This window comes from Podarcis gaigeae (genome assembly GCF_964106915.1).
Source record: "Podarcis gaigeae genome assembly, chromosome: 17".
In the NCBI taxonomy this organism is placed as follows: Eukaryota; Metazoa; Chordata; class Lepidosauria; order Squamata; family Lacertidae; genus Podarcis; species Podarcis gaigeae.
Genome location: NC_139694.1, coordinates 7,211,189 through 7,236,524, shown reverse-complemented (window position 1 = coordinate 7,236,524; position 25,336 = coordinate 7,211,189). Strand labels below are relative to the sequence as shown.

The 25,336-nt window shown below is 47.9% G+C and overlaps 1 protein-coding gene across 2 annotated transcripts in view; it reads left to right on the top strand.

Moving 5' to 3' along the window:
* Positions 1–2,867: 2,867 nt before the first annotated feature.
* Positions 2,868–25,336, top strand: part of LOC310834778 (stimulated by retinoic acid gene 6 protein-like) — a 34,044-nt gene continuing 11,575 nt past the window's right edge. Inside the window, exons 1-10 of one of the 2 annotated variants that reach the window (XM_083719076.1) lie at positions 2,868–3,072; positions 10,899–10,971; positions 11,059–11,159; positions 12,826–12,959; positions 14,374–14,494; positions 15,537–15,582; positions 16,452–16,580; positions 19,111–19,184; positions 20,054–20,165; positions 21,756–21,906. In XM_083719076.1, the coding sequence (XP_083575202.1) occupies positions 3,056–3,072; positions 10,899–10,971; positions 11,059–11,159; positions 12,826–12,959; positions 14,374–14,494; positions 15,537–15,582; positions 16,452–16,580; positions 19,111–19,184; positions 20,054–20,165; positions 21,756–21,906 (958 nt within the window). In that variant the 5' untranslated portion in view covers positions 2,868–3,055. The remainder of the gene's footprint in view (positions 3,073–10,898; positions 10,972–11,058; positions 11,160–12,825; positions 12,960–14,373; positions 14,495–15,536; positions 15,583–16,451; positions 16,581–19,110; positions 19,185–20,053; positions 20,166–21,755; positions 21,907–25,336) is intronic. The other variant, XM_083719075.1, reaches the window with a different exon arrangement.

Here is a 25,336-nt window from a genome sequence, read left to right as displayed (position 1 = left end):
GCAGGAGCTGGGACAGAGGAACTGGAGCTCACCCCGTTGTGGGGATTCGAACCGCCAACCTTCTGATTGGCAAGCCCAAGAGGCTCGGTGGATTAGACCACAGCTCCACCCTGATCCTATGATATATGGATGCAGATGCAACACCAGTGAATACCTGTCTTGGCAATTTCGGCTGGACATTTTAGGTGTAAAAGGGAAGTGTGCCTCCAATTTGTTTTGGGGTTTGTGGAGAGGGACAATGAAAAAGTGTTGTTGCACCTTAAAGCACTTAAGAAAGCTTTTATGGCATAAACTATCATAGATTAAAATTCCAGATAGACTGAAAAATTAAAACAATTTCAAAGCTTCATTTACACTATCAGTAACCTTGATATCCAGCCAAAATGTCCTTTGCGGCTGCTTAGCGACTGCATATCAGAAAGGATACGTTTGTGTGGACCTTTCTTCCTACACAGGCTAAGAAGCAGGATAGGAGCGAGGTGTGACAATCATGCTGGACCCATGATGCAAGCCGTTTGGATTTTGCTACTTAACACTGGGCCTACATAATGGATCTTCTCATGCATGTGAAGAGGGCAATATGGAGAACAACCTGGATTTTGGCAATGGATAATGCTGCTTTGCGATCTCTGTTGTTGTTTAGTCGTTTAGTCGTGTCCGGCTCTTTGTGACCCCCTGGACCAGAGCACGCCAGGCACTCCTGTCTTCCACTGCCTCCCACAGTTTGGTCAAACTCATGCTGGTAGATTCGAGAACACTGTCCAACCATCTCGTCCTTTGTCGACCTTTGTTGGCAAAGTGATGTCTCTACTTTTTAAGATGCTGTCTAGGTTTGTCATGGCTTTTCTCCCAAGAAGCAGGCGTCTTTTAATTTCGTGGCTGCCGTCACCATCTGCGATCTCTATAAAAGCTTTTATTTCTCTGTTCCAATCCAGAGAAGGCAACACTCCAAAACACATGTCTGTAGCACCGTTTTCTCTTCTGCCTGGCCTTTTCCTTATTTCGGATGTCTAGCCAGGCTCCTTTGCATTTGTGACTATCAGGCTTCATTAACGTGTGACTCCAAAAATCTGGATCCACCCCCCCAAAAAAATCTGACGCAAAAGTTTTGTGTTAGTTTTGTGCCATTTTGTTCTGCAAAACCAACATTTTGTGCCCCCCCCCAAACCAAGTACAGTCGTACTTTGGTTCCCAAACTTAATCCATTCCGCAAGTGTGTTCCAAAACCTAAGCATTCCAAAAGTAATGCAAAATGGATTAATCTGTTCCAGACTTTTAAAAATCCCTAAACCAGCAATTTAACATGAGTTTTACTATCTAACGAGACCATTGATCCATAAAATGAAAGCAATAAACAGTGTACTGTACAGTGGTACCTCGGGTTACATACGCTTCAGGTTACATGCGCTTCAGGTTCCAGACTCTGCTAACCAGAAATAGTACCTCGGGTTAAGAACTTTGCTTCAGGGTGAGAACAGAAATCGCACGGCAGTGGCGTGGCAGCAGCAGGAAGCCCCATTAGCTAAAGTGGTGCTTCAGGTTAAGAACAGTTCAGCTTAAGAACGGACCTCCGGAATGAATTAAGTACGTAACCAGAGGTACCACTGTACTATAAAATAAATAAAACAGTATTGTAGATAAAAATTAAAATATTTTTTTTTTCTTACCTGCACTGATGATAGTCATTGTTTGAATGGGGGGCTTTTATCCATTTCTGCTATCACACAATCAATCAGTAGCTGAACTGAGTTCCACACAGTCACAAGCCACATTCATATGTCAGTCCCATAAAACAAAGAACAAGTCACAGTCAAAAAAATGAAAAAGCCGTACAAACAACACACACACAAAATTAGCAAAAACAAAAGCTCCAAATATCACCTCTGTGTTGCATGGGTGCTCCGGACTCAACAGCTGACAGACTCAACAGGAAGCCTCTGATTAGCAGTGGGGGACTCAATTTACAAACGGAACACGCTCAACAGGAAGCGGAACATGTTCCGCTTCCAAGGCAAAGTTCACAAACCAAAACACCTGCTTCCGGGTTTGCAGTGTTCTATTTCCAAGTTGTTCATAAACTAAGCTGTTCTAAAACCAAGCTACCACTGTATTGACAAGCAAATCGGGGTCCCAAGTTAATGCCCCAAATTCCAAACTTGTCCCAGAGTTTTGTGGTAGTTCCGTGCCACAAACTCCATGTTTTGTGCTGCCCCACCAATTGAGAAATTGATACTCAAACCGGGGTCACAAGTAAAGGGCCCCAATCTCAATCTCGTCCTACTGACTCCGAACCAATGCCAAAGTGGTGCACTGGTTTTGTGCCATTTTGTGCCACAAACCAGACTTTCTGTACAGTCCCCCAAACTGAGCATCTGAAACTCAAACTGGGGGCCATAGAGATACCCCCAAACTCAACCTTGTCCGATTACCAACGTGGAGTGTTATTTGGTGCCATTTTGTGTGACATATCCTGCTTTCCACACTGCCCCCAAACTCTCTTGTATTGACACACAGAGCTTGTCTTGACACACAAAATCATGTCATGACATGATTGTCCTGTCCTGTCATGACGCACAAGGCATGTCATGACAAAAGGCACACCATGTATGTCATGACATGCCTTGTCTATCATGACATGGTGGGCATGTAAAATGACATGCCTTGTATGTCATGATATGACCTTCACTGTTGTGCATTGTCATTTTGTTGACACTGTTCAATTGGGCTGCGTGATCACCTCTGTTAATTGCTGCAATGGTGTCAGTAATTCAGGAAACTTCTCAACAGGCAGGCTGCAGGATATGCAACATTTTCTTTATGCTTGTATGAAGTAAATATTTAACCCGATGTTTGCTTTCTGTCCGTGGCAAGCTCAGTGGGTGTCGCAAACTGACACAGGCTTCCCTTCGGAATCCCAGGGAAAATCCCAGGGAAAACTGCACTGCAGAGTTCCTGCTGGAAGAGAAGGATGGCAGAGAGAAACACACCTGGATCCCTGGCACTTGAATAGTTGTGCTTAGATGTGCTTCTGGAATTGAGTGCAGAATTGCTCAGCATGGCTGCTGAGGCATGGTAAGTTTGAGCACGGAAGTATTAGCTTGGGGTGCATTGTCCTGCCCTTAGTAATTCTGGGTTCTAGATAACTCCAATATTGAATCAACCGCAACCCATGAGAAGACAGAGCTATGCATTCCCAAATAAGAATAGGATCCTTTGCCTCATGGTTGCCTGTTAATGCTGCTAACGGAGAAATCTGAGGGCTCCTTTGGACAAAAAACAAGGACACCAGCCAGGAATACCAGAGCAAAACAGCAGCCAGTAGGCTTGGTCTTCACTGAAGACTGTGGCAATAGGACTCCCACCTGCCACAAGGTGGAACAAGATGGAAGCCCCGAAGAAAAGAGAACCCAAACTTTTATTAACTGCTAATCCCCATGTTAGGGACGCGGGTGGCGCTGTAGATTAAACCAGGGAGCCGGCGTACAGCTTCCGGGTCATGGAGCCAGCATGATTAAGCCAGAGCAAACCAGAGCAGCGCACGGAAACGCCATTTACCTTCCCGCTGGAAAGATACCTATTTATCTACTTGCACTTTGACGTGCTTTTGAACTGCTAGGTTGGCAGGAGCAGGGACCGAGCAACGGGAGCTCACCCCGTTGCGAGGATTTGAACCACCGACCTTCTGATCGGCAAGTCCTAGGCTCTGTGGTTTAACCCACAGCACCACCCGTGTCCCTCTTCTTATTTACATTCTTCCAAATCTGTCTCCTGGTTTGTTGGGGGCGGCGGCAGCAGCATCAAATTGTGTGGTTCGTTGGGGGAAAGAACTGTGCACTTTTGGGGGTGGTTTGCTTGTTTGCTGGTGACACACAATTTCTTCCCTTGAAATCTCCTACCTTGTAACTGTGGGGCTGCATGGTCTTTGATGGGTTATTCTTCTTATGGGACCACCTGTATGCCCCGCGGAGGACCTTAAGGTCCACAAACGACAACACCTTGGAGGTCCCAAGCCGCAAGGTGGTTAGATTGGTCTCAACTAGGGCCAGGTCCTTTTCAGTACTGGCCCCGACTTGGTGGAACACTCTGTCACAAGAGACTAGGGCCCTGCGGGACTTGACATCTTTCTGCAGGGCCTGCAAGACAGAGCCTTTGGTTTGGACTCAGTCTGACCTTTATGTTTCCCTCTCCTTATGGTTTTGATCTATGGGCTACTAATAAAATGAGGCTACATTTTAAATTATATTTTGACCTGTATTTTAAATTGGCTTTTTTAAATTGTAATTTTACTGGTGTTAGCCGCCCTGAGCCTGGCTCTGGCCAGGGAGGGTGGGATATAAATAAATTATTATTATTATTATTATTATTATTATTATTATTATTATTATTATTATATCATAATATCAAGTTGAAATGGCTCTGGTTGGTTTACAGAGCTTTGAAGAGGGTTCTGACTGGAGAAAACAAAAAGTACCAGGTTCCTCTGAACACTGTCAATAAGATTAGCGGTTCATTATCTTGACCTTTGCTTGTCTCTCAATGGCACTTTGCAGATATTTAACTTCAAGGAATGTTTTCTCCTGTCAGTAGAAGCAGAAAGAGAGAGAGAATCAGAAACGGCTGTTTATTGCAGAAAGGGGAAACATGAAAACAGTCTGTTTCTTCATATATACATAAAAAGGCAAAGCTGTCATTGTGCAGCCTCTCTCTCCCCCCCCCCCCCCGATTTGTAGTGCTGCATCACAATCCTGGATTTGCATGAAGTCAGGAGAGGGGAGGAAAAGTGAAGGTAGGTTGCACAACTGCAGTGAGGAGGGAGAGAAGCTGAGAGAAAAGCAGTGTTTTCCAACAACAGCAGTCTTAAGTTGTGGGTCGAACATATCAGACGACACAGCGATTCTTCCAAAGCAGCTCTTTATTTGTAAGCTGGAACTGAACTGAACTGAGGAGCTCAGTCAGCCTGCTTGTATAGCGCTCCAGAACAATCGCAACTGTTGCAACGTTCTAAACTATCCAATCACTGAACGTCACTTTCGATCCTTCATTTGCATGACTTATCTACAGTATCCCCCTCCTGGCCCAGGGTGAGAACTTCAGTACATAACAAGCAGAGGTTTGAGTTAAGAAGGGATGGAGAAATACTGAGGGGGTGTGGAAGTTTGAATACAGTGAGACAGGAGTTGGGAAAGGCCCTGTTATGTCAGCATTTTGGTGTTAGCTCCTGTGTTGTACCCATCTGTGCTATTTTTCCTTGTTAAATGAAAACCAAAACCCCTCAGTGTCCCTCAATCCCTTGAAATAAAAAAATTAAGGTCTTATTTGTTGTTGTTCAGTCGTGTCCAACTCTTCGTGACCCCCTGGACCAGAGCAAGCCAGGCACTCCTGTCTTCCACTGCCTCCCGCAGTTTGGTCAAACTCATGCTGGTAGCTTCAAGAACACTGCCCAACCATCTTGCCCTCTGTCGTCTCCTTCTCCTTGTGCCCTCCATCTTTCCCAACATCAGGGTCTTTTCCAGGGAGTCTTCTCTTCTCATGAGGTGGCCAAAGTCTTGGAGCCTCCGCTCATGATCCGTCCTTCCAGTGAGCACTCAGGGCTGATTTCCTGAAGAATGGAGAGGTTTGATCTTCTTGCAGTCCATGGGACTCTCAAGAGTCTCCTCCATCACCATAATTCAAAAGCATCAATTCTTCGGCGATCAGCCTTTTTTATGGTCCAGCTCTCACTTCCATACATCACTACTGGGAAAACCATAGCTTTAACTATATGGACGTTTATATATATAATAAATGTACCAAGCAAACACATACATAATTATATAAACCACATGTCTGAAGCAGCACAGGAAAAACAGCCCTGTAACCATTTTTGACTCCCAAACTGACCAAATGTTTGCTCTGCAAAGTCAAATGGAAAAGCCTCCCCATTGTCTTTTCCTTCACAAATCCTGTCTTAAGGGTATGTCTGTATATGAATAGGGTGAGTCTATGACCTGGCTCAGGAACTAAGTATTTATCATTACAAAAGACTGGCCAGGCTCCCCAGGGTATCCAATCAAGTAAGCATTAACAGGTAACCTGCCAGACAGGAGGTAAACAACCCACTCGGATTTCTGCTGTAGTCCACCCTTCTGCGATGTAGGTATGATGTTTCTGGGGGTGGTCTTGGACTCCAAGGTGGGCAATTTAAAATGTCTATACAAGGGCAGACACACCTGGGTTCTGGGTTCTCCTCCTATTCCTGCGTGTGAAGGGGTCACGCTGTTGCAACAGTTCAACAAAGATCAGGCTTACTAGCTGCTTTGCTTCTCAATATTCTCTGGTAATAATAATAATAATAATAATAATAATAATAATAATAATAATTTATTATTTATACCCCGCCCATCTGGCTGAGTTTTCCCCAGCCACTCTGGGCGGCTCCCAATCAGTGTTAAAAACCGTACAGCATTACATATTAAAAACTTCCCTGAACAGGGCTGCCTTAAGATGTCTTCTGAACGTCAGGTAATTCTTTATCTCTTTGACATCTGATGGGAGGGCGTTCCACAGGGCGGGCGCCGCTACCGAGAAGGCCCTCTGCCTGGTTCCCTGTAGCCTCACTTCTCGCAATGAGGGAACCGCCAGAAGGCCCTCGGCGCTGGATCTCAGAGTCCGGGCTGAACGATGGGGGTGGAGACGCTCCTTCAGGTATACAGGGCCGAGGCCGTTTAGGGCTTTAAAGGTCAGCACCAACACTTTGAATCGTGCTCGGAAACGTACTGGGAGCCAATGCAGATCTCTCAGAACCGGTGTTATGTGGTCCCGGCGGCCACTCCCAGTCACCAGTCTCGCTGCCGCATTCTGGATTAATTGCAGTTTCCGGGTCACCTTCAAAGGTAGCCCCACGTAGAGCGCGTTGCAGTAGTCCAAGCGTGAGATAACTAGAGCATGCACCACTCTGGCGAGACAGTCCGCGGGGAGGTAGGGTCTTAGCCTGCGTACCAGGTGGAGCTGGTAGACAGCTGCCCTGGACACAGAGTTAATCTGCGCCTCCATGGACAGCTGTGAGTCCAAAATGACTCCCAGGCTGCGCACCTGGTCCTTCAGGGGCACAGTTACCCCATTCAGGACCAGGGAATCCTCCACACCTGCCCGCCTCCTGTCCCCCAAAAACAGTACTTCTGTCTTGTTAGGATTCAACCTCAATCTGTTAGCCGCCATTCAACCTCCAACCGCCTCCAGGCACTCACACAGGACCTTCACCGCCTTCACTGGTTCTGATTTAAAGGAGAGGTAGAGCTGGGTGTCATCTGCATACTGATGAACACCCAGTCCAAACCCCCTGATGATCTCTCCCAGCGGCTTCATATAGATATTAAAAAGCATGGGGGAGAGGACAGAACCCTGAGGCACCCCACAAGTGAGAGCCCAGGGGTCTGAACACTCACCCCCCACCACCACTTTCTGGACACGGCCCAGGAGGAAGGAGCGGAACCACTGTATGACAGTGCCCCCAGCTCCCAGCCCCTCTAGACGGTCCAGAAGGATGTTATGGTCGATGGTGTCAAAGGCCGCTGAGAGATCCAGCAGAACTAAGAAACAGCTCTCACCCTTGTCCCTAGCCCGCCGGAGATCATCAACCAGCGCGACCAAGGCAGTTTCAGTCCCATGGTGAGGCCTGAATCCTGATTGGAAGGGATCCAAATGGTCCGTTTCCTCCAGGCGTGCTTGGAGTTGTTCACCAACCACCCGCTCAATCACCTTGCCCAAGAATGGCAGATTTGAGACTGGGTGATAGTTGGCCAAATTGGCCGGGTCTAAAGATGTTTTTTTAAGAAGCGGTTTAATGACCGCCTCTTTCAGCGGGTCTGGGAAGGCTCCCTCACAGAGGGAAGCATTCACCACCCCGCAGAGCCCATCGCCCAGCCCTTCCCGGCTCGCTTTTATCAGCCAGGATGGGCAAGGATCAAGGAGACAGGTGGTCGGTTTCACTCGTCCAAGCAGCCTGTCCACATCCTCGGAGGTAACAGATTGGAATTGATCCCATGTAACAGGACCAGACAGAACTCTAGCACTCTCCCGCCCTGGCCCTGCTCCCACAGTGGAGTCTACCTCCTTCTGAATCTGAGCGATTTTATCTGCAAAAAACTTTGCAAAAGCATTGCAGGAGATCTTGGGGTCCCTACCAGGCCCCGGTGGTACAGGTGGTTCTGATAGATTGCGAACCACCTGAAAAAGTCTCCTGCTGCTGTTTTCTGCAGATGCAATAGAGGCGGCGAAGAAGGCCCTCTTCGCCGTCGCCATTGCCACTTGGTAGGCTCGACGTTGAGCTCTAACCCGTGTCCGGTCTGATTCAGAATGAGTTTTCCGCCACCGGCGCTCTAGCCGTCTCAACGATTGTTTCATCACCCTCAGCTCCGGGGAAAACCACGGGGCTGTCTGGGCTCCATGCAATCGGAGAGGGCGCTTCGGAGCCAGACAGTCAATAGCCCTGGTTAACTCCGCATTCCAGCGTGCCACCAGGGAATCAGCTGAAAGGCCATCAACTTGGGATAAAGCATCCCCTACCACTCTCTGGAAGCCTATTGGATCCATTAAGTGGCGGGGGCGGACCATCCGAATCGGTCCCACCTCCCTGTGGAGGGGAAGGGTTGCGGAGAAGTCCAGTTGCACCAGGAAGTGATCTGACCATGGCACTTCTTTTGTTTCGCTTTTAGTTAATGTCAGATCACCAACATCCGTAGAGGTAAACACCAAGTCTAAGGCATGTCCGTGGCTATGAGTTGGGCCAGACTTATTCAGGGACAGCCCCATGGAGGCCATGCTTTCCACGAAGTCCCGAGCGGCCCCTTGTAAGGTTGTGTCGGCATGGATGTTAAAATCCCCCAGGACAACCAAGCTAGGTGTCTCCAGGAGCATATCCGCCACGACCTGAAGCAGCTCGGGCAGGGAATCCTTGGTGCAGCGGGGAGGTCGGTACACCAGTAGGAATCCTGTACTGCCCCTATTGCTCAACTTCCAGAACATGCACTCAGAAAACTGGGTCTTCCCAATAGGACGCCTGGTGCAGACTAATGACTTCCTAAAAATCACTGCAACCCCCCCTCCCCGCCCACATGACCTGGGTTGCTGTGGGTAAGAGAAACCTGGTGGGCAAGCAGCGGCAAGGACAGGCCCATCTGCTTCATCCAACCAGGTCTCTGTCACACATGCCAGATCAAATCCTCCATCCACAATCAGGTCGTGGATGGCAGTGGTTTTATTAATCATTGACCTGGCATTGCACAGCAACACTTTCAGGTCATGTGGGTTTCCCTTGCTGATTACTGTATCCTTTCGGTCAGGACCAGACCTGGAGGCAGGGATAGTCCTCAAACAACGACTAAACCTGCCTCCTCGGTAATGACATGGTCTGGTCTTAGCATAACTCCTCCTCCTGCCCGTGATCACTGAGATCGGGTGTCCCGATACATCTCCCCCTGTGGAACCTGCCCCACCCAATCTATTGGCTGAGGCCCACTCCCAGGCAGCCATGACCCTTCCCCTTAAAAGGCAAAATACAAACTATATAATAATTTAACAGAATAATAATAATAATAAAACAAAACAGAACAAAACAAAACAAAACAAAGCAAGAAACAATAGCCCTGACTAAATGCTTATCCCACCCCAAGCAAAAATAAAATAATGAAATAATATAATATTATAAAAAACAACAACCACCATTTAAAGTGCTGCAAATTAAAAGCGATTAAAACATTTAAAACCATTGTGTAAATTGCTGCCGGTAGCTGCTCAGGCCTCTTATGCTGTGGCAGTGAGCGCAGGCCCCGCCCCCTAGGCCGGATGGAGTTGGCAGAAAAGGGAGCGGTCTTCCCACACTCACGCAAGCAGTTGGCCTCTGTTCTTATCTGGTTGGCCTCTGTTCTTATCGCTGACCGATGGAGAACCTACAAAGGACTCTATAAAGGCTCTTGTGTCCCCCATAAGAGAATAAGGGCAGATTTTAGTTTATTACAGCCTGCATTACTCAAACCCACACATGCAGATTGGAGACATCTGTGCATTACTTATCTTTTGACAGCCAAGTAGCTTCACCTGCTATTCTCATTTTTTCTATGAAGTCCACACACAATCTACCGTATTTTTCGCTCTATAGGACGCACTTTCCCCCCTCCAAAAATTAAGGGTAAACGTGTGTGCGTCCTATAGAGCGAATGCAGGCTGTGCGGCTAAGCTCAAAGCCAGAACAGGGAGAGGGAGCGCTGCGCAGCGCTCCGTCTCACTGTTCTAGCTTGGGGTTAGCTGCGCAAAGCCTCCGCAGGGCAGCGGGGTGAAGGCACCCTGCTGTTCTGCAGAGGCTTCAAAGGCTGCGCTCCGGGGGCTTCAGGCAGCTATCCGCAAGCCTTTGGAGAGCAGCAGGAATTCCCGCTGCACTCCGAAGGCTTGCGGATAGCCGCCTGAAGCCTGGAGAGTGAGAAGGGTCGGTGCACACCGATCCCTCTTGCTCTCCAGGCTTTGCTTCGCTGCAGAGGCGCTGCACATTTTTCCCTCTCTGCGCAGCGCCCCTTCAGCGAAGCGGGAGGAGAAATGGAAGGGGTTCCGTTTCTCCTGCCGCTTCGCTGAAGGGGCGCTGAGCAGAGAGGGGGAGAATTCCCCCCCCCCGTTCTCCCCCTCCTATGGTCCGGTGCGTCCTATAGAGCGAAAAATACGCTAGATCTATTGCCTATTTGTTGCCCCTGAAGATGGCTTCTCAAGCAATTTCTTTCCAAAAGCATAAGCTCATTGTTCATGGCAGATGTAGCTTAGCCGTTGTCGAGATTTTCTCCAGCTCCAGAGCTTATGAAACGACCTTAAGGGAAATGGAATCTTCATCTAGCTTTCAGATAATTTTTTAATCTTCATTTGTGTTTCTTGAGCAGGCAACTGAAAAATGAAACCTGCACAAGTTCAGTAGACATGGAACTCTTCCTGCATTGTTCACTTCTTCCATCAGTAAGTTGAGTCATCTGGCTGCCAACTCGCAATTGGCTGGTAGTCTATCCCTTGATATGTCTGCATTCATTTTCCCTCCTCTTGTAGATTGTCATCATTGTGGTGCTGTCCTGCCTTGAAAAAAGAGCTAGGAGAAGCCGGCTAGATGAAAAATGGCCTCTTCTCAACAGGAGATGCGGAATGGTCATGTGAGTCTCCCTGAAAGGCACTTTGCTGCGGTAACCGTAAACTGGTCACATGAGACCATTGCCTCAGAGCACCTTTGCCCACTGGTTCACAGCAAAAGGGTTTAGGCTGGAGAAAAAGGAGTGCAGAAAACTTGGCAGAAGAACTGTGTGTGTGTGTGTGTGTGTGTGTGTGTCCTGTATAATTGCTTTATTTCCCACTGGTTAATTCTTTTACCAACACTAGTTGTATTGATAATAATAATAATAATAATAATAATAATAATAATAATTTTATTTATTTATACCCCACCTATCTGCCTGCGTTTCCTCAGCCACTCTGGGTGGCTCCCAACAGAATATTATTAATAATAACAATACAGTGGTACCTCGGGTAACATACGCTTCAGGTTACATATGCTTCAGGTTACACACTCCACTAACCCAGAAATAATGCTTCAGGTTAAGAACTTTGCTTCAGGATAAGAACAGAAATCATGCTCCAATGGCGCAGCAGCAGCAGGAGGCCCCATTAGCTAAAGTGGTGCTTCGGCTTAAGAACAGTTATAGGTTAAGAACGGACCTCCGGAACGAATTAAGTACTTAACCTGAGGTACCACTGTAAAGTGATAAAATATCAAACATTAAAAACTTCCCTAAATAGGACTGCCTTCAGATGTCTTCTAAAAGTCAGATATGTGTTTATTTCTTTGACATCTGATGGGAGGGCATTGCACAGGGTGGGTGCCACTACCAAGAAGGCCCTGTGCAAACCGGAACACTTATTTCTGGGTTTGTGGCTTTCGGAAGGCAAAACGTGCAAGTACAGTCATACCTCAGGGTACAGACACTTCAGGTTGTGTTTTTTCGGTTTACGGACCGCCAAAACCCAGAAGTACCGGAAAGGGTTATGTGATGGTTCTAGGGGTTGCTCGTGAATAGGCCGGTGCAAACACCTGGCTGTATTGCCTGAGTGAACCTTTTCTGTCCGGACAGCCACTCACCCGTGGCTGTCTCAATCGCTGGCAGAATCCGCCGGGGGCGTTTCTTAAACTTCTTCCAGCAAAGAAGCTCTTTGATGCCTAGTCTCCTCCTACTCTCCCTGCGCGGAAGCCTTCTGCGCAAGGAGGGCGTAGGCAGCGGAGGACCCCTACTCTCCCCGCTGGTCCCTGGCAAGGAGTCATGGGACAGCCTCGCCACTTCCTCCATCTGCCCCCCTTCTCCACTGGTGCTACGCCGATTCTCTTCCCCAGAAGATGGGCTGCCTCTCCCCATCCCGGGACACTCTCTGGAATCCCTCTGGATTTTGCTCTTTCCCTCCGGCACTGATGGCAGTTCCCTGACAGGTTACTTCCGGGTTTCAGCAGTTGCGCATGCACAGAAGAATCATGCTTTGCGCATGTGCAGAAGCACTGAATCACAACCCACGCATGTGTAGATGCGCCGCTGCGGGTTGCGAACGCTGTGGGTTGTGAACGTGCAACCCGCACAAATCATGTTTGCAACCCGAGCGTCCATTGTACCAAGGCGTTCGAGAACCAAGGCATGACTGTAAATGAAAATACATTGTAGCTGAAGTAAAGATAACCATGATAATCGTTTGTTATTTTAACCACCCTCAAGAGGCCACCCACCTGCTAGTGGGTTGCTGTTACTTTCCCATGGAGCATGCATGTCTTTTTGTTCACAGACCCTTGGATTTTGCGGGGGCATTCAGCAATCGGTGGTCCCTGGGCTTTGCCTTTGGAGCTACAGCCAACAAAGTCATGATTCTCTTTTCGGAAGACTACCTCCCACTGCCCAGCAAGTTCAGATGGGCAAAAGGTAAGAGGCCCCTGCTGAGAAATGCCAGCCTGCTGCATAAATCAGTTAGGGGTCTTCATCGAGTCCCTGGCGGAGGAAGCTGTGTGTCCCCAAGCTGCTGCCCTTCAGATATGTTGGACCATAGAAGGGGTCAGAAAGGTTTATCATGGATCAGTTGCATGGAGATCCCTCTGTGGGCCGGATCGTGCACACGCATGAGCACGCCTGCCCATAATTTTCAGCGTCTGCGCAGACACGATTTTCAGCGCCGCGGAAGCGAGTCCCTGCACTGCGCAGGTTTAGCGCAGCGCACGAGCAGGCCACTCGGTTCAGGGGTGTCTTGTGGGCCGGTCAAATGACCTTCATGAGTCACTTCTGGCCCATGGGCCTTAGCTTGCTGACCCCTGGATTACAGCTTCCATCTGTGCTCCACCACCAAGCTATGAACCTCCCTAATATGAAATTCTCCAGAGGGTGACAACACAAGGACTGGCCTTTTTTGCAGAATGCCCTCCCCAGCGAGCTTTGGCTGGTGCCTTCATTAGGCAACTTTCTTCTTCTTTGGCAATCACTCGTAGCCGAGTAAGATTGTCTTCCATGAACACAGTCTTAACAGGTGACTGTGTAAGTGACTGTGGAGGCCAATTCCACACATCCTACCACAGTGGGAACATAGGTTTCTGGATAGGAGCTGATCACGGTGTGGATTCAGTGGTGTAGCGTGGGTTGTCAGCACCCGGGGCAAGGGAAGTAATTTGCGCCCCCTAACCCGTGGATTTGCGCCCCCTAACCCTAACCCCCAGATGTTGCACCCGGTGCGGCCGGCCCCCCTGCACCCCCCACGCTACGCCACTGTGTGGATTTGCTAAACATGCCTTCCTCTTAGCACATTTCTCCTTTTCATCCTGAGTTTGAGTGTCTTCAAAGCCCATGACACATTTGGTAAATGCTGTTCTCCAACTGGAGCGCTCGTAGGCCAGTGTTTCCCAGTCGTCAGTGTATATACTACATTTTTTTTAGATTTGCCTTGAGACAGTCTTTAAACCTCTTTTGTTGACCACCAGCAAAAGCCGTGACAGATACAGACAGAGAGATAACACGCTGCAAAGTTTCCCAGTTGTCTGTGTTTACCTTTAGGCAGCAGGCAAACACGTTCCTCTTTAACCAGGCCTTTGGCTGATTGACATCTAATGCCTTTTTAAAATGTATTGTGGAAGGGTGTGTGTGTGGGGGGGATTATTAGGTTGTTCTTGTTCTAATTTTTACTATGTATTTTGTGTTTTTAGGTTGGGATTTTATGTTGTGAATAGCCCAGAGACCTGCGGGTATAGGGCGGTATACATATTTGATAAATGATAAAATAATCATCATTTGTTTACGCCCACTGCAATTTCCTAATATGAGGATCGAACTATCTGTTTTCATCTTCTTACAGCCTTTGTTCTTCTCACTGGTGCCCTGGAAGTGGGCCTTTCCTCCTACCCTTTCTTTGCTTGCCTGTCCACAAATTTCTCGATCGTGGGGGCCACGCTTGGATTCCTTTACACAGGAAGTTGGTGAGCAGCTTGAGATACCGTATTTTTCGCTCCATAAGGTGCACCTGACCATAAGGTGCACCTAGTTTTTAGAGGGGGAAATCAAGAAAAAAAATATATGCCCCCCCAGCCCCAAAGAGCTTCTCGGGGCTGCAGGGGGAAGCCCGGGTCCCCCCCCCCAGTCCCAAAGAGCAAAGCCAGCGGGATCCCGCTCACTGTCCTGGCTTCCTCTTTAGCCGCGTGCAACCTCTCCAGCCAGCAGAGGCTGCGCACGGCTATGGCAATTCCCCCACCTCCCGCAAAAGCCCACAGGAGCTGCACACCCTTTAAGGAGCATGCGGCTCCCACAGGCTTTTCTATGAGGAGGGAGAAGGGACTGATGCAGCCAGTCAGTCCCTTCTCCCTCCTCAGGGAAAAGCCCCAGAAGGGCCCACTTTTTAAAGGGTGCGCGGCTCCTGCAGGCTTTTCTACGAGGAGGGAGAAGGGAAAAGCCCGTAGAAAAGCTAGCAGAAGCCGCGCACCCTTTAAAGGGTGCACAGCTTTTGCGCAAAAGCCCACAGGAGCCGCACACCCTTTAAGAAGAGCGCACCTCCTGCGGGCTTTTCTACGAGGAGGGAGAAGGGACTGACTGGCCACGTCAGTCCCTTCTCCCTCCTGAGGAAAAGCCCGCAAGAGCCGCACAGAGCTTGGGGGCTTTTCCTGCCTGCCTCCCCCCTGCATTCACTCCATAAGACGCACACACATTTCCTCTTACTTTTTAGGAGGGAAAAAGTGAGTCTTATAGAGCGAAAAATACAGTAACTGGCCGGAATGGCACTCGTGGGTGTGATGGGCATGTGGGGAAGCTGGAGGTATTGAGAGAAGCATCATATAATGTTCTGCCTGCGTCCAGGGGGTTAATGCATGGCCAGCGATGCCAATGAAGTGCCCACAGACACATTTGTTTCTCCTGTGGCACCTGTGAATTGCCTCAGTTAATATCTCCTCTAAGATCCACAAAGCACAAGGTTGGGGGAGACCGATACATGCCATCGTATATCTCCTTTTTAATTTTATTTTACAGGTTTGCCATCATAGCCATGAACATTGTGCAGTGCCCACATGGACAAGTGAGTTTCGGGCTAGGCAATAATACCAAGATGTTTGACATCACAAATACTTATCAAGGACATTGTTTTTAGCCTTTTCCAGGAGTTTAGTCATATACTATGAATGAGGGTGCTTACAGAGTACAGATTGTTACCTTTCTCCCCGGCGGGATTCAGTTATATACTGGCAAATTCAGGTTGCACAATCATAGTGTTTTTTATCAGACAAACCAACACCATTGGCCAACTGGGAGGCTTAGTGTGGGCAGAATGCCAGGCATGGTGACACTCTTGTAGCTTCTCATTGGCTCTGTGAGCTGGTAGCCTAACACATTAAAGCACACTCAGTACTTTGTTGAGCAGTTTGTTGAACACTGTTGAAAACAGACCACCATGGGCTGACGGGATAGCATTGTGGTTTTAAGGTCTGAGTGGGGAATATTTGGGACTTTACTTGGGGCATAGTAAAGGTAAAGGGGCCCCTGACCATTAGGTCCAGTCGTGACCGACTCTGGGGTTGCGGTGCTCATCTCGCTTTATTGGCCGAGGGAGCCGGCGTACAGCTTCTGGGTCCTGTGGCCAGCATGACTAAGCCGCTTCTGGCGAACAAGAGCAGCGCACGGAAACACCATTTACCTTCCTGCCAGAGCGGTACCTATTTATCTACTTGCACTTTGATGTGCTTTCAAACTGCTAGGTTGGCAGGAGCTGGGACCGAGCAATGGGAGCTCATCCTGTCGCAGGGATTAGAACCACCAACCTTCTGATCGGCAAGTCCTAGGCTCTGTGGTTTAACCCACAGTGCCACCCGCGTCCCTACTTGGGGCATACAACTGAATATTTGCAGTGCCAACAGATAACCCTTTTAATCCACATTTTTTTCTGCGCAGATCATTGGGGAATATGAAAATATTATTTTTTACTGGCCCTCCTTGCTCTGCCAGGTTTTCCTGCTAGGTAGATTTGTCCATATGTTTGTGAAAGCGTCACGGGACCGACTCCAGCTGCCTCCTCTAAGTGTGAGTATTTCAGCATCAAAGGGAACCCTCCAATTTCTTCCTTTTTATTCTTTACACTTATATAATGAACTCTGGAAGAAGACCAGCATAGTATTCTTAACTGTGCCAGCAGGCTTGTCTTACACATGTACCACTGGTCTTTTTCATTTTTCCTTTGGGAAGAGTAATCTGCTGCCAGTCACTGAAATAATAATAATAATAATAATAATAATAATAATAATAATAATAATGTATTAGGAGTGGATTTGTACTGAACTGTCCGCACACCATTCTGCTTTATTGGTTGTTCTGTGATGTTGCCTCAATGTTACCTCAGTATTGCTGCTTTCACTCCTGCACTACAGAGAAAAAGCAGCAGACGAAAGGTAACCTGGAACATTTCTGATATAAAAATTGGGATTTGATTAGATTCTAGGAGGGAACATCTTTATGAGAGCCAGTGTGGTGTAGTGGTTAAGAGCGGTAGACTCGTAATCTGGGGAACCGGGTTCGCTTCCCTGCTCCTCCACATGCAGCTGCTGGGTGACCTTGGGCTAGTCACATTTCTCTGAAGTCTCTCAGCCCCACTCACCTCACAGAGCGTTTGTTGTGGGGGACGAAAGGAAAGGAGATTGTTAGCCGCTTTGAGACTCCTTAAAGGGAGCGAAAAGCGGGATATCAAATCCAAACTCTTCTTCTCTTCTTTATTAGATATTATCCTTCCTTCCTCATAGTGATTTCACCAGATTGCCATCCCTTTGCAGCGTAAGAGGGAGCTTGGATAGGCTAGTTTTAGCCTTGTAGTACAGTGGTACCTTGGTTCTCAAACTTGATCCGTTCCGGAAGTCCATTCCAAAACCAAAGCGTTCCAAAACCAAGGCGTGCTTTCCCATACAAAGTAATGCAAAACGGATTAATCCAGACTTTTAAAAACAACCCCTAAAACAGCAATTTAACATACTGTCTAATGAGACCTTTGATCCATAAAATGAAAGCAATAAACAGTGTACTGCAGTCACACAATCAACCAATCTGTAGCTGAACAGGGTTCCACACAACAAAAAACAAAACAAAACAAAACAAAAACAAAAACAAAAAACAACAACAAAAAAGCCGCAAAAGCGCAAAATAAATAGCAAAACCAATTGTTTTTAAATTGGATTTTTGTATGTATTTGTGAGCTGGAGTATTGTTTAGGGGCTTTCGGTGGGAGTGTATTGTTTATTAGTGTGTTACGATTGTTGATTATTTTCATTATTATTTATTTATTTTCATTATTATTTTATTTTACTATTTTTATTATGTATTTTATCATGTATTTTGTTTTGATTATTTTAATTACGTATTTTGTGTTTTACATATTGTAACCTTGTGTTGTGAGCCACCCCCAGACGCTATATGCGTATAGGGTGCTATGCAAATTTAATAAACAAGAAAAAAATAATGTTTGTAAAGATGTGATTAGTCTCCAGAAACTTTAGCGTGTTCTTAATTTCAAGGTGTGCTCTCCTTTGGACTCTTTCAGCTGAAAGATGTGCTCCCTGGAATAATGAATACCACAACACACATGTAACAACTGGCTGTAAAGTAACATAACATTATATATAATAAAACTGTAATCTAATCGTCATATCAAAAAATTGCAAAGCACTGTTCCAGATGGCAATAACATATCACATTACTATTAACCTTCTATATGTTTTTATTGTTGTAAAATCCAAGGATAGTCAAGTCTAAAGATTGTCAAGTCCAACGATTACAACTTGCAATGCCATTTCATACTGATATCTTCCTTCTGCATCATCCTATGTCTTAAAAGTGTAACAAACAAACTTGCCTTCTGCATAGTCCTATGTCTTGAGAGTGTAACAAACAGAACTACTTAGTAAGAATCAGGCAGCTGATGATAGACCAGTTCTGAGGATACATCCATGTTTCGCCCATTGGGCTTCTTCTGCGACAAGGTTTCCAGGAGATTTTTCAGTAGGTTTTTTCAGCCGAAATAGTCCACAGGAACGCAGAAGTTGCCAGTCAGTTGCCAGCAATTTAATAAATAAGAAACAATAATTTTGTAAAGATGTGATTAGTCCCCAGACACTGTAAAAAGGTAAAGGGACCCCTGACCATTAGGTCCAGTCGTGGCCGACTCTGGGGTTGCGGCGCTCATCTCGCTTTATTGGCCGAGGGAGCCGGCGTACAGCTTCCGGGTCATGTGGCCAGCATGACTAAGCCGCTTCTGGCGAACCAGAGCAGCGCATGGAAACGCCGTTTACCTTCCCGCCGGAGTGGTACCTATTTATCTACTTGCACTTTGATGTGCTTTCAAACTGCTAGGTTGGCAGGAGCGGGGACTGAGCAACGGGAGCTCACCCCGTCTCAGGGATTCGGACCTTCTAATCGGCAAGGCCTAGGCTCAGTGGTTTAGACCACAGCGCCACCCACGGCACACTTTAGCCTGTTCTTAATTTCAAGGTGTGCTCTCCTTTGGACTCTTTCAGCTGAAAGATGTTCTCCCTGGAATAATGAAGCATCTCTTTTCTTCTCCCTGCAGGAGGAGAAGGCCCCCGTCATGGAACCACACCAGGCTCAATATGTCCAGCAGCTCATGAGGAAGCCTCCACTGATGTGAGCAGGGTCATTCCCTCCCAGGGGCATTTGCCGTTTTAGTCTACAAAATAAAAACAGTGGAATCTGCATCAAGGGTTTTATAAGCTTCAGCTGCCCCTGCTAGGGACAGCCCCTATTTTCAGTCTTCCCCCTTGCCTTTCCTAGGCTAGCTGATACCTTAGGCACCATCCCTGGGCAGGAGAAAATAGCATCTGTTGACCGAGGTCTCTTCCTGGGAACCTATTTCCTGATTTCTTCTCATGGGGTTTATATGACTTTCTGTCAATCAATCATTACCCCACCCTTGTAGTGCCTCTCATCATCATCACACACACACACACACACACACACACACACACAACCCTACCATATTTTTCCGTGTATAACACTAGGTTTCCCCCCTAAAAAATAATGTCAAAAGTTATGGGGTGTCTTATACATGGATAGGGATGCGGGTGGCGCTGTGGGTTAAACCACAGAGCCTAGGACTTGCTGATCAGAAGGTTGGTGGTTCGAATCCCCGTGACGGGGTGAGCTCCCGTTGCTCAGTCCCTGCTCCTGCCCACCTAGCAGTTCGAAAGCACATCAAGTGCAAGTAGATAAATAGATACCGCTCCGGTGGGAAGGTAAATGGCGTTTCCATGTGCTGCTCTGGTTCTCCAGAAGTGGCTTTGTCATGCTGGCCACATGACCCAGAAGCTGTACACCTGCTCCCTCGGCCAGTAAAGCGAGATGAGCGTCGCAACCCCAGAGTTGGTCACGACTGGACCTAATGGTCAGGGGTCCCTTTACCTTTACCTTAGACCACTTTCTGAGAGCGGTCCCATACTGCAGCCCACCTTTCCTTGTCACGTCAGTGCTCTTTACATGTTCTTTCCCACCAACAGGCAGCCTCAGAAATCCTGGATCCGGCGGAATGTGTATGAATGGGACCCTTATTTTCAGTTCCCCAGCAGGATGATCACCATGGCTGTGCTTGCCCTCATCTGCCTCTACATGGTGAATAAAATATTCCCTGTTTCTTTCTGGGTGGGTGGAGAGATGTTTTGGAGTGCAGTAACAACATGGCTTTCCAGAGTAGGTAAGAGCAGCTCAATTTATTGCCTCCCAGTACGTTTCCGAGCACAATTCAAAGTGTTGGTGCTGACCTTTAAAGCCCTAAACGGCCTCGGTCCAGTATACCTGAAGGAGCGTCTCCACCCCCATCGTTCTGCCTGGACACTGAGGTCCAGCGCCGAGGGCCTTCTGGTGGTTCCCTCACTGCGAGAAGCCAAGTTACAGTGAACCAGGCAGAGGGCCTTCTCGGTGGTGGCACCCGCCCTGTGGAACGCCCTCCCACCAGATGTCAAAGCGATAAACAACTACCTGACATTCAGAAGACATCTTAAGGCAGCCCTGTTCAGGGAAGTTTTTAACATGTGATTTTACTGTATTTTTGGTTTCTATGGAAGCCGCCCAGAGTGGCTGGAGAGGCCCAGCCAGATGGGATGGGTATAAATAATAAATTATTATTATTATTATTATTATTATTATTATTATTATTATTATTATTATTATTATTATTACTATTATTATTATTATTATTATTATTGACTTCCAATGGGGCAGATGTGTTAATCTTGTTAATCTCTCTCTCTCTCTCTCTCTCTCTCTCTCTCTCTCTCTCTCTGTGTGTGTGTGTGTGTGTGAGAGAGAGAGAGAGATCCAGCTTCCTCTTTTCAGAGGAACGGTCCTTGGTTCATGGGGATATCTGTAATAATAATAATAATAATAATAATAATAATAATAATAATAATACCCTACCCATCTGGCTGGGTTTCCCCAGCCACTCTGGGTGGCTTCCAACAGAATATTAAAAACACGATAAAACATCAAACATTAAAAACTTCAGATAGTTATTTCCTTGACATCTGATGGGAGGGTGTTCCACAGGGTGGGTGCCACTACCAAAAAGGCCCTTTGCCTGGTTCCCTGTAGCGTCACTTCTCACAGTGAGGGAACTGCCAGAAGGCTCTCAGAGCTGGACCTCAGTGTCCAGGCTGAACAATGGGGGTGGAGACCTTCCTTCAGGTATACTGGGCTGAGGCCATTTAGGGCTTTCAAGGTCAGCACCAACACTTTGAACTGTGCTCAGAAATGTACTGGGAGCCAATGTAGGTCTTTCAGGACTGGTGTTATATGGTCTGGGCGGCCACTCCCAGTCACCAGTCTAGCTGCCGCATTCTGGATTAAGTGTAGTTTCTGGGTCACTTTCAAAGGTAGCCCCATGTAGAGCGTATTGCAATACTCCAAGCGGGAGATAACTAGAGCTTGCACCACTCTGGCAAGACAGTCCGCGGGCAGGTAGGGTCTCAGCCTGTGTACCAGATGGAGCTGGTTGACATCTGCCCTGGACACAGAATCGACCTGTGCTTCCATGGACAGCTGTGAGTCCAGAATGGCATTCAATGAGCATTGATTCTTGAATTGTTCATATTTGGGCTGCAGATCTTTAAAGGGGTTCACTAGTGAAGATTAGCAGCGTGAAATATTGTCTGGGAATAACTGCTGCAAGTTATCTGTTGCTTTTTACCCCTTTCTCTCTTTCAGTTTGTTGTGAATGAGTTTTATGTCTACAAGATGGTCTCACAAGTGCTGAAAGCTCTGAAGTCCACCTTTGATGTGGTTATTGTTTCCAGCAACACAACAGAAGTAGTTGCCCAGGTTGAGCATTTGAAAGACTTTATTGACGTCACAGAAGGTATGGGCACAGTGTGTGACTTATTTTGTATGTGTGTTGACGACAAAATGATGTTGTTGGTTGCATTTCACGAGCTTGTCACATCTGCCGATGCTGACATCAATATCTTAGGCAGCCCATGTCTGCTGTTCGAATATGGATGTTACACGGACTATAATGTACCTTCGATTTAAACTGGGCTCTTTTTCCACAGACAGCGTGGGGAATGCCGATTAGGTGGAAACTCTCAGAGTGATTAAATGCAAACAACGCGTTTCAGTGGTGAGGTGGGAGTGGGGATCAGATCTAGAATTCAGCACCTTCACATACCAATCAGGAGGACCCAAACTATTCTTTGGGGTGACAGTTTTGGGGGGCACTTATCAGATTCTGGATTATCATGGGCAAATTCCTGTCGTCAGGAGATCTCTCAGTCCTATTTTTTCCAATTAGTTTTTTTTAATCAAAGATTTTCTTGTGTTCCAAAACAAACAAATTTATATTTATATTTTGGTACTGTGATCTATGTTTACTGCTGTTGGGTCCTTCCAGTGTCTAGTTACGATGTTTCTTGCTGCCTCTCAGTCCTCTTGAAGTTGGGTTCAGGCTGAGGCTTCTTCCAAGGGCATCACTCAGTATGTGGCTGGAAAAATCTTCATCCCACCCCAAAATACTTTTACTTTACTCTTAGAACACAGGTGGCCCTAGAGTCTAGATGTTTCTTGGACTCCAACTGCCTTCAGCCCCAGCTGTTATGGTACCAAGGGGTTGCTCGAGAGCAAGCAGGCAAATGCCCCCGTGCTCGGCTGTGAAGCCTTGCTTCTGATGCCAAAATAAACTTTCTCTGTGCAGAGCGCCACTCTCCCGTGGCTGGCTCATTCAGTGGCAGAATCCGTGAGTGGGTGGTCCTTAAACCTTCCCCAGCAAAGTAGTTTCTTGACGCCCAATCTGCGCCTCCCCTCTTGGCGTGGAAGCCTACTGTGCAAGGAGGCCGTGGGTAACGGAGGATCTCTCTCCTCCCCACTTTGCCCAGGCAGGGTATCCTGGCACTGCTTCACCTCCTCCAAGCCCTGAAGCTTCTCTCCACTGGAGGCGTGGTTACTGTCCTCCGCTGAGGAGGTGCTGCTTCCCACGATCTTTGGGGGCTCTCTGTAATCCATCCGGCTTTGCCCCTCTCGCCCCTGAGGCGATGGCAGTTCCCTGACACCAGCTGATGTGGCTAATGAGAGAGAGGGAGTCCAGCAACATCTAGAGATACCCAAGCTGGCCACTCTTCCTTTAGAACTAATAGGCTTGCCAGGAGGCAGGAGTCCCTTCCTGCTGAGAAGGCAGCATGAATGACCGCCAGGAATGTGTACGCAGTGGCATAGCGTGGGGGTGCAGGGGGTGCCAGCCGCACCGGGCGCAACATTTGGGGGGCGCGCTCGCAGCTCTCTGCCCCTACCTGGCTCACTCACTCTCTCTCACTGCAGTGCTGGCTGTGCGAATCTGATCCGAGCTGCCGGGTCGCCGCCCACTGTCGAGGGGGTGGGTGCCAGGCGTGCGGTGCAGAGAGAGAGCAAGGGACTACCTGGGGGAGGGACAGTGCAGCGGCCACCCAGCGCAGCGCTAAGCGCGGGAGAGAACCACACCAGACCAGCCCAGGCAGCAGCAAGAAGAAGCTGGCAGCGGCGGCAGGTTAGGGGTTAGGGGCGCAAATTACTTGCCTTGCCCCGGGTTAGGGGGCGCAAATTACTTGCCTTGCCCCGGGTGCTGACAACCCATGCTACGCCGCTGTGTGTACGTGCTGAGAGACACACGCAGGGTATGTGAGCCTGGTAGAGGAGACTGCTTTCATACTCTCTTGCATGTCTTCTGTTTCACCTCCAGTTCGGAAAATTAACTATCTTGCCAAAGGCAAGATGGTTCTTTTAAACGGAGATTCAGAAGCAATACAAAACGCACAAATGAGTGAGAAGATTAAAGATTTTATTCTAAAACAGCAAAGAGGGAATACATACCAAGCAAGCACTTCAATCTGCCACTTGCAAGCCCCCTCGAAGCAGCAAAGCAACTCCCCCAGGCAAGGCTGGATTTAGGTTTGATGAAGCCCTAAGCCACTGAAGGGATGCGGGTGGCACTGTGGGTTAAACCACAGAGCCTAGGGCTTGCCGATCAGAAGGTCAGCAGTTCGAATCCTCAGGACGGGGTGAGCTCCTGTTGCTCGGTCCCTGCTCCTGCCAACCTAGCAGTTCCAAAGCACGTCAAAGTGCAAGTAGATAAATAGGTACCGCTCCGGCGGGAAGGTAAACAGCGTTTCCGTGTGCTGCTCTGGTTCGCCAGAAGTGGCTTTGTCATGCTGGCCTCATGACCAGGAAGCTGTACGCTGGCTTCCTCGGCCAATAAAGCGAGATGAGCACCGCAACCCCAGAGTTCGGCCACAACTGGACCTAATGGTCAGGGGTCCCTTTACCTTTTAAGCTACTGAAGGCAATGGGGCCCTTTATATGTCCAGCTGTCCTTTGTCAACAACAAATTGTAGCTGTTTTTGTGTGTTGAATATATGATATATGGTAATTTATGGACCTAACAGGTATCTAAAGCCATTTGCACTTAACAAATAGGAGCCTATGTTGTAAACAAAAATCTGCCCTTTTTCCCTTATGGGGTATCCAAGAGCCCACATAGAGTCCTTACGTGGGTTCCCTATTGGTAGGAGAAAATAACAGAGGCCAACCAGAGAATATTGAGAAGCAAAGCAGCTAGCCTAATCTTTATTGATCTGTTGCAACAGGGTCCTCACTCACCACACGCAGGAGAGAGGAGGAACCCAGAACAATGGTGTGCAAGCCCTTATATAGACTTTTGAAATTGCCCACTGTAGCTCAAGACCACCCCCCAAAACACCATACATACATCACAGAAAGGGCGATCTACAGTAGAAATCTGAGTGCTTTGTTTACCTCCTGTTTGCCAGGTTACCTGCTTAATGGTCAGGATTTGTCAGGGAACTGCCATCAGGGCCAGAGGGATTTCAGAGAATGTCCCGGGATGCGGAGAGGCAGCCCATCTTCTGGGGAAGGGAATCAGCGTAGCACCAGTGGAGAAGGGGGGCAGATGGGGGAATCGGCGAGGCGGTCCCATGACTCCTCGCCGGGGACCAGCGGGAAGAGTAAGGGTCCTCCGCAGGGAGAGTAGGCGGAGACTAGGGGTCAAAGAGCTTCTTTGCCGGAAGAAGTTCAAGAAACGCCCACTGACAGATTCTGCCAGCGATTGAGACAGCCACAGGCGAGTGGCTGTCCGGACAGAAAAGGTTCACTCAGGGAACCCAGCCAGGTGTGGCGCCGGTTTACGCATGAGCAACCCCTAGAACCATTACAGGATTGGATTGCCTGGGGAGCCTGGCCTGTCTTTTGTAAGGATAAATACTTAGCAATGATAAATACTTAGTTCCTGAGTCAGGTCACAGGCT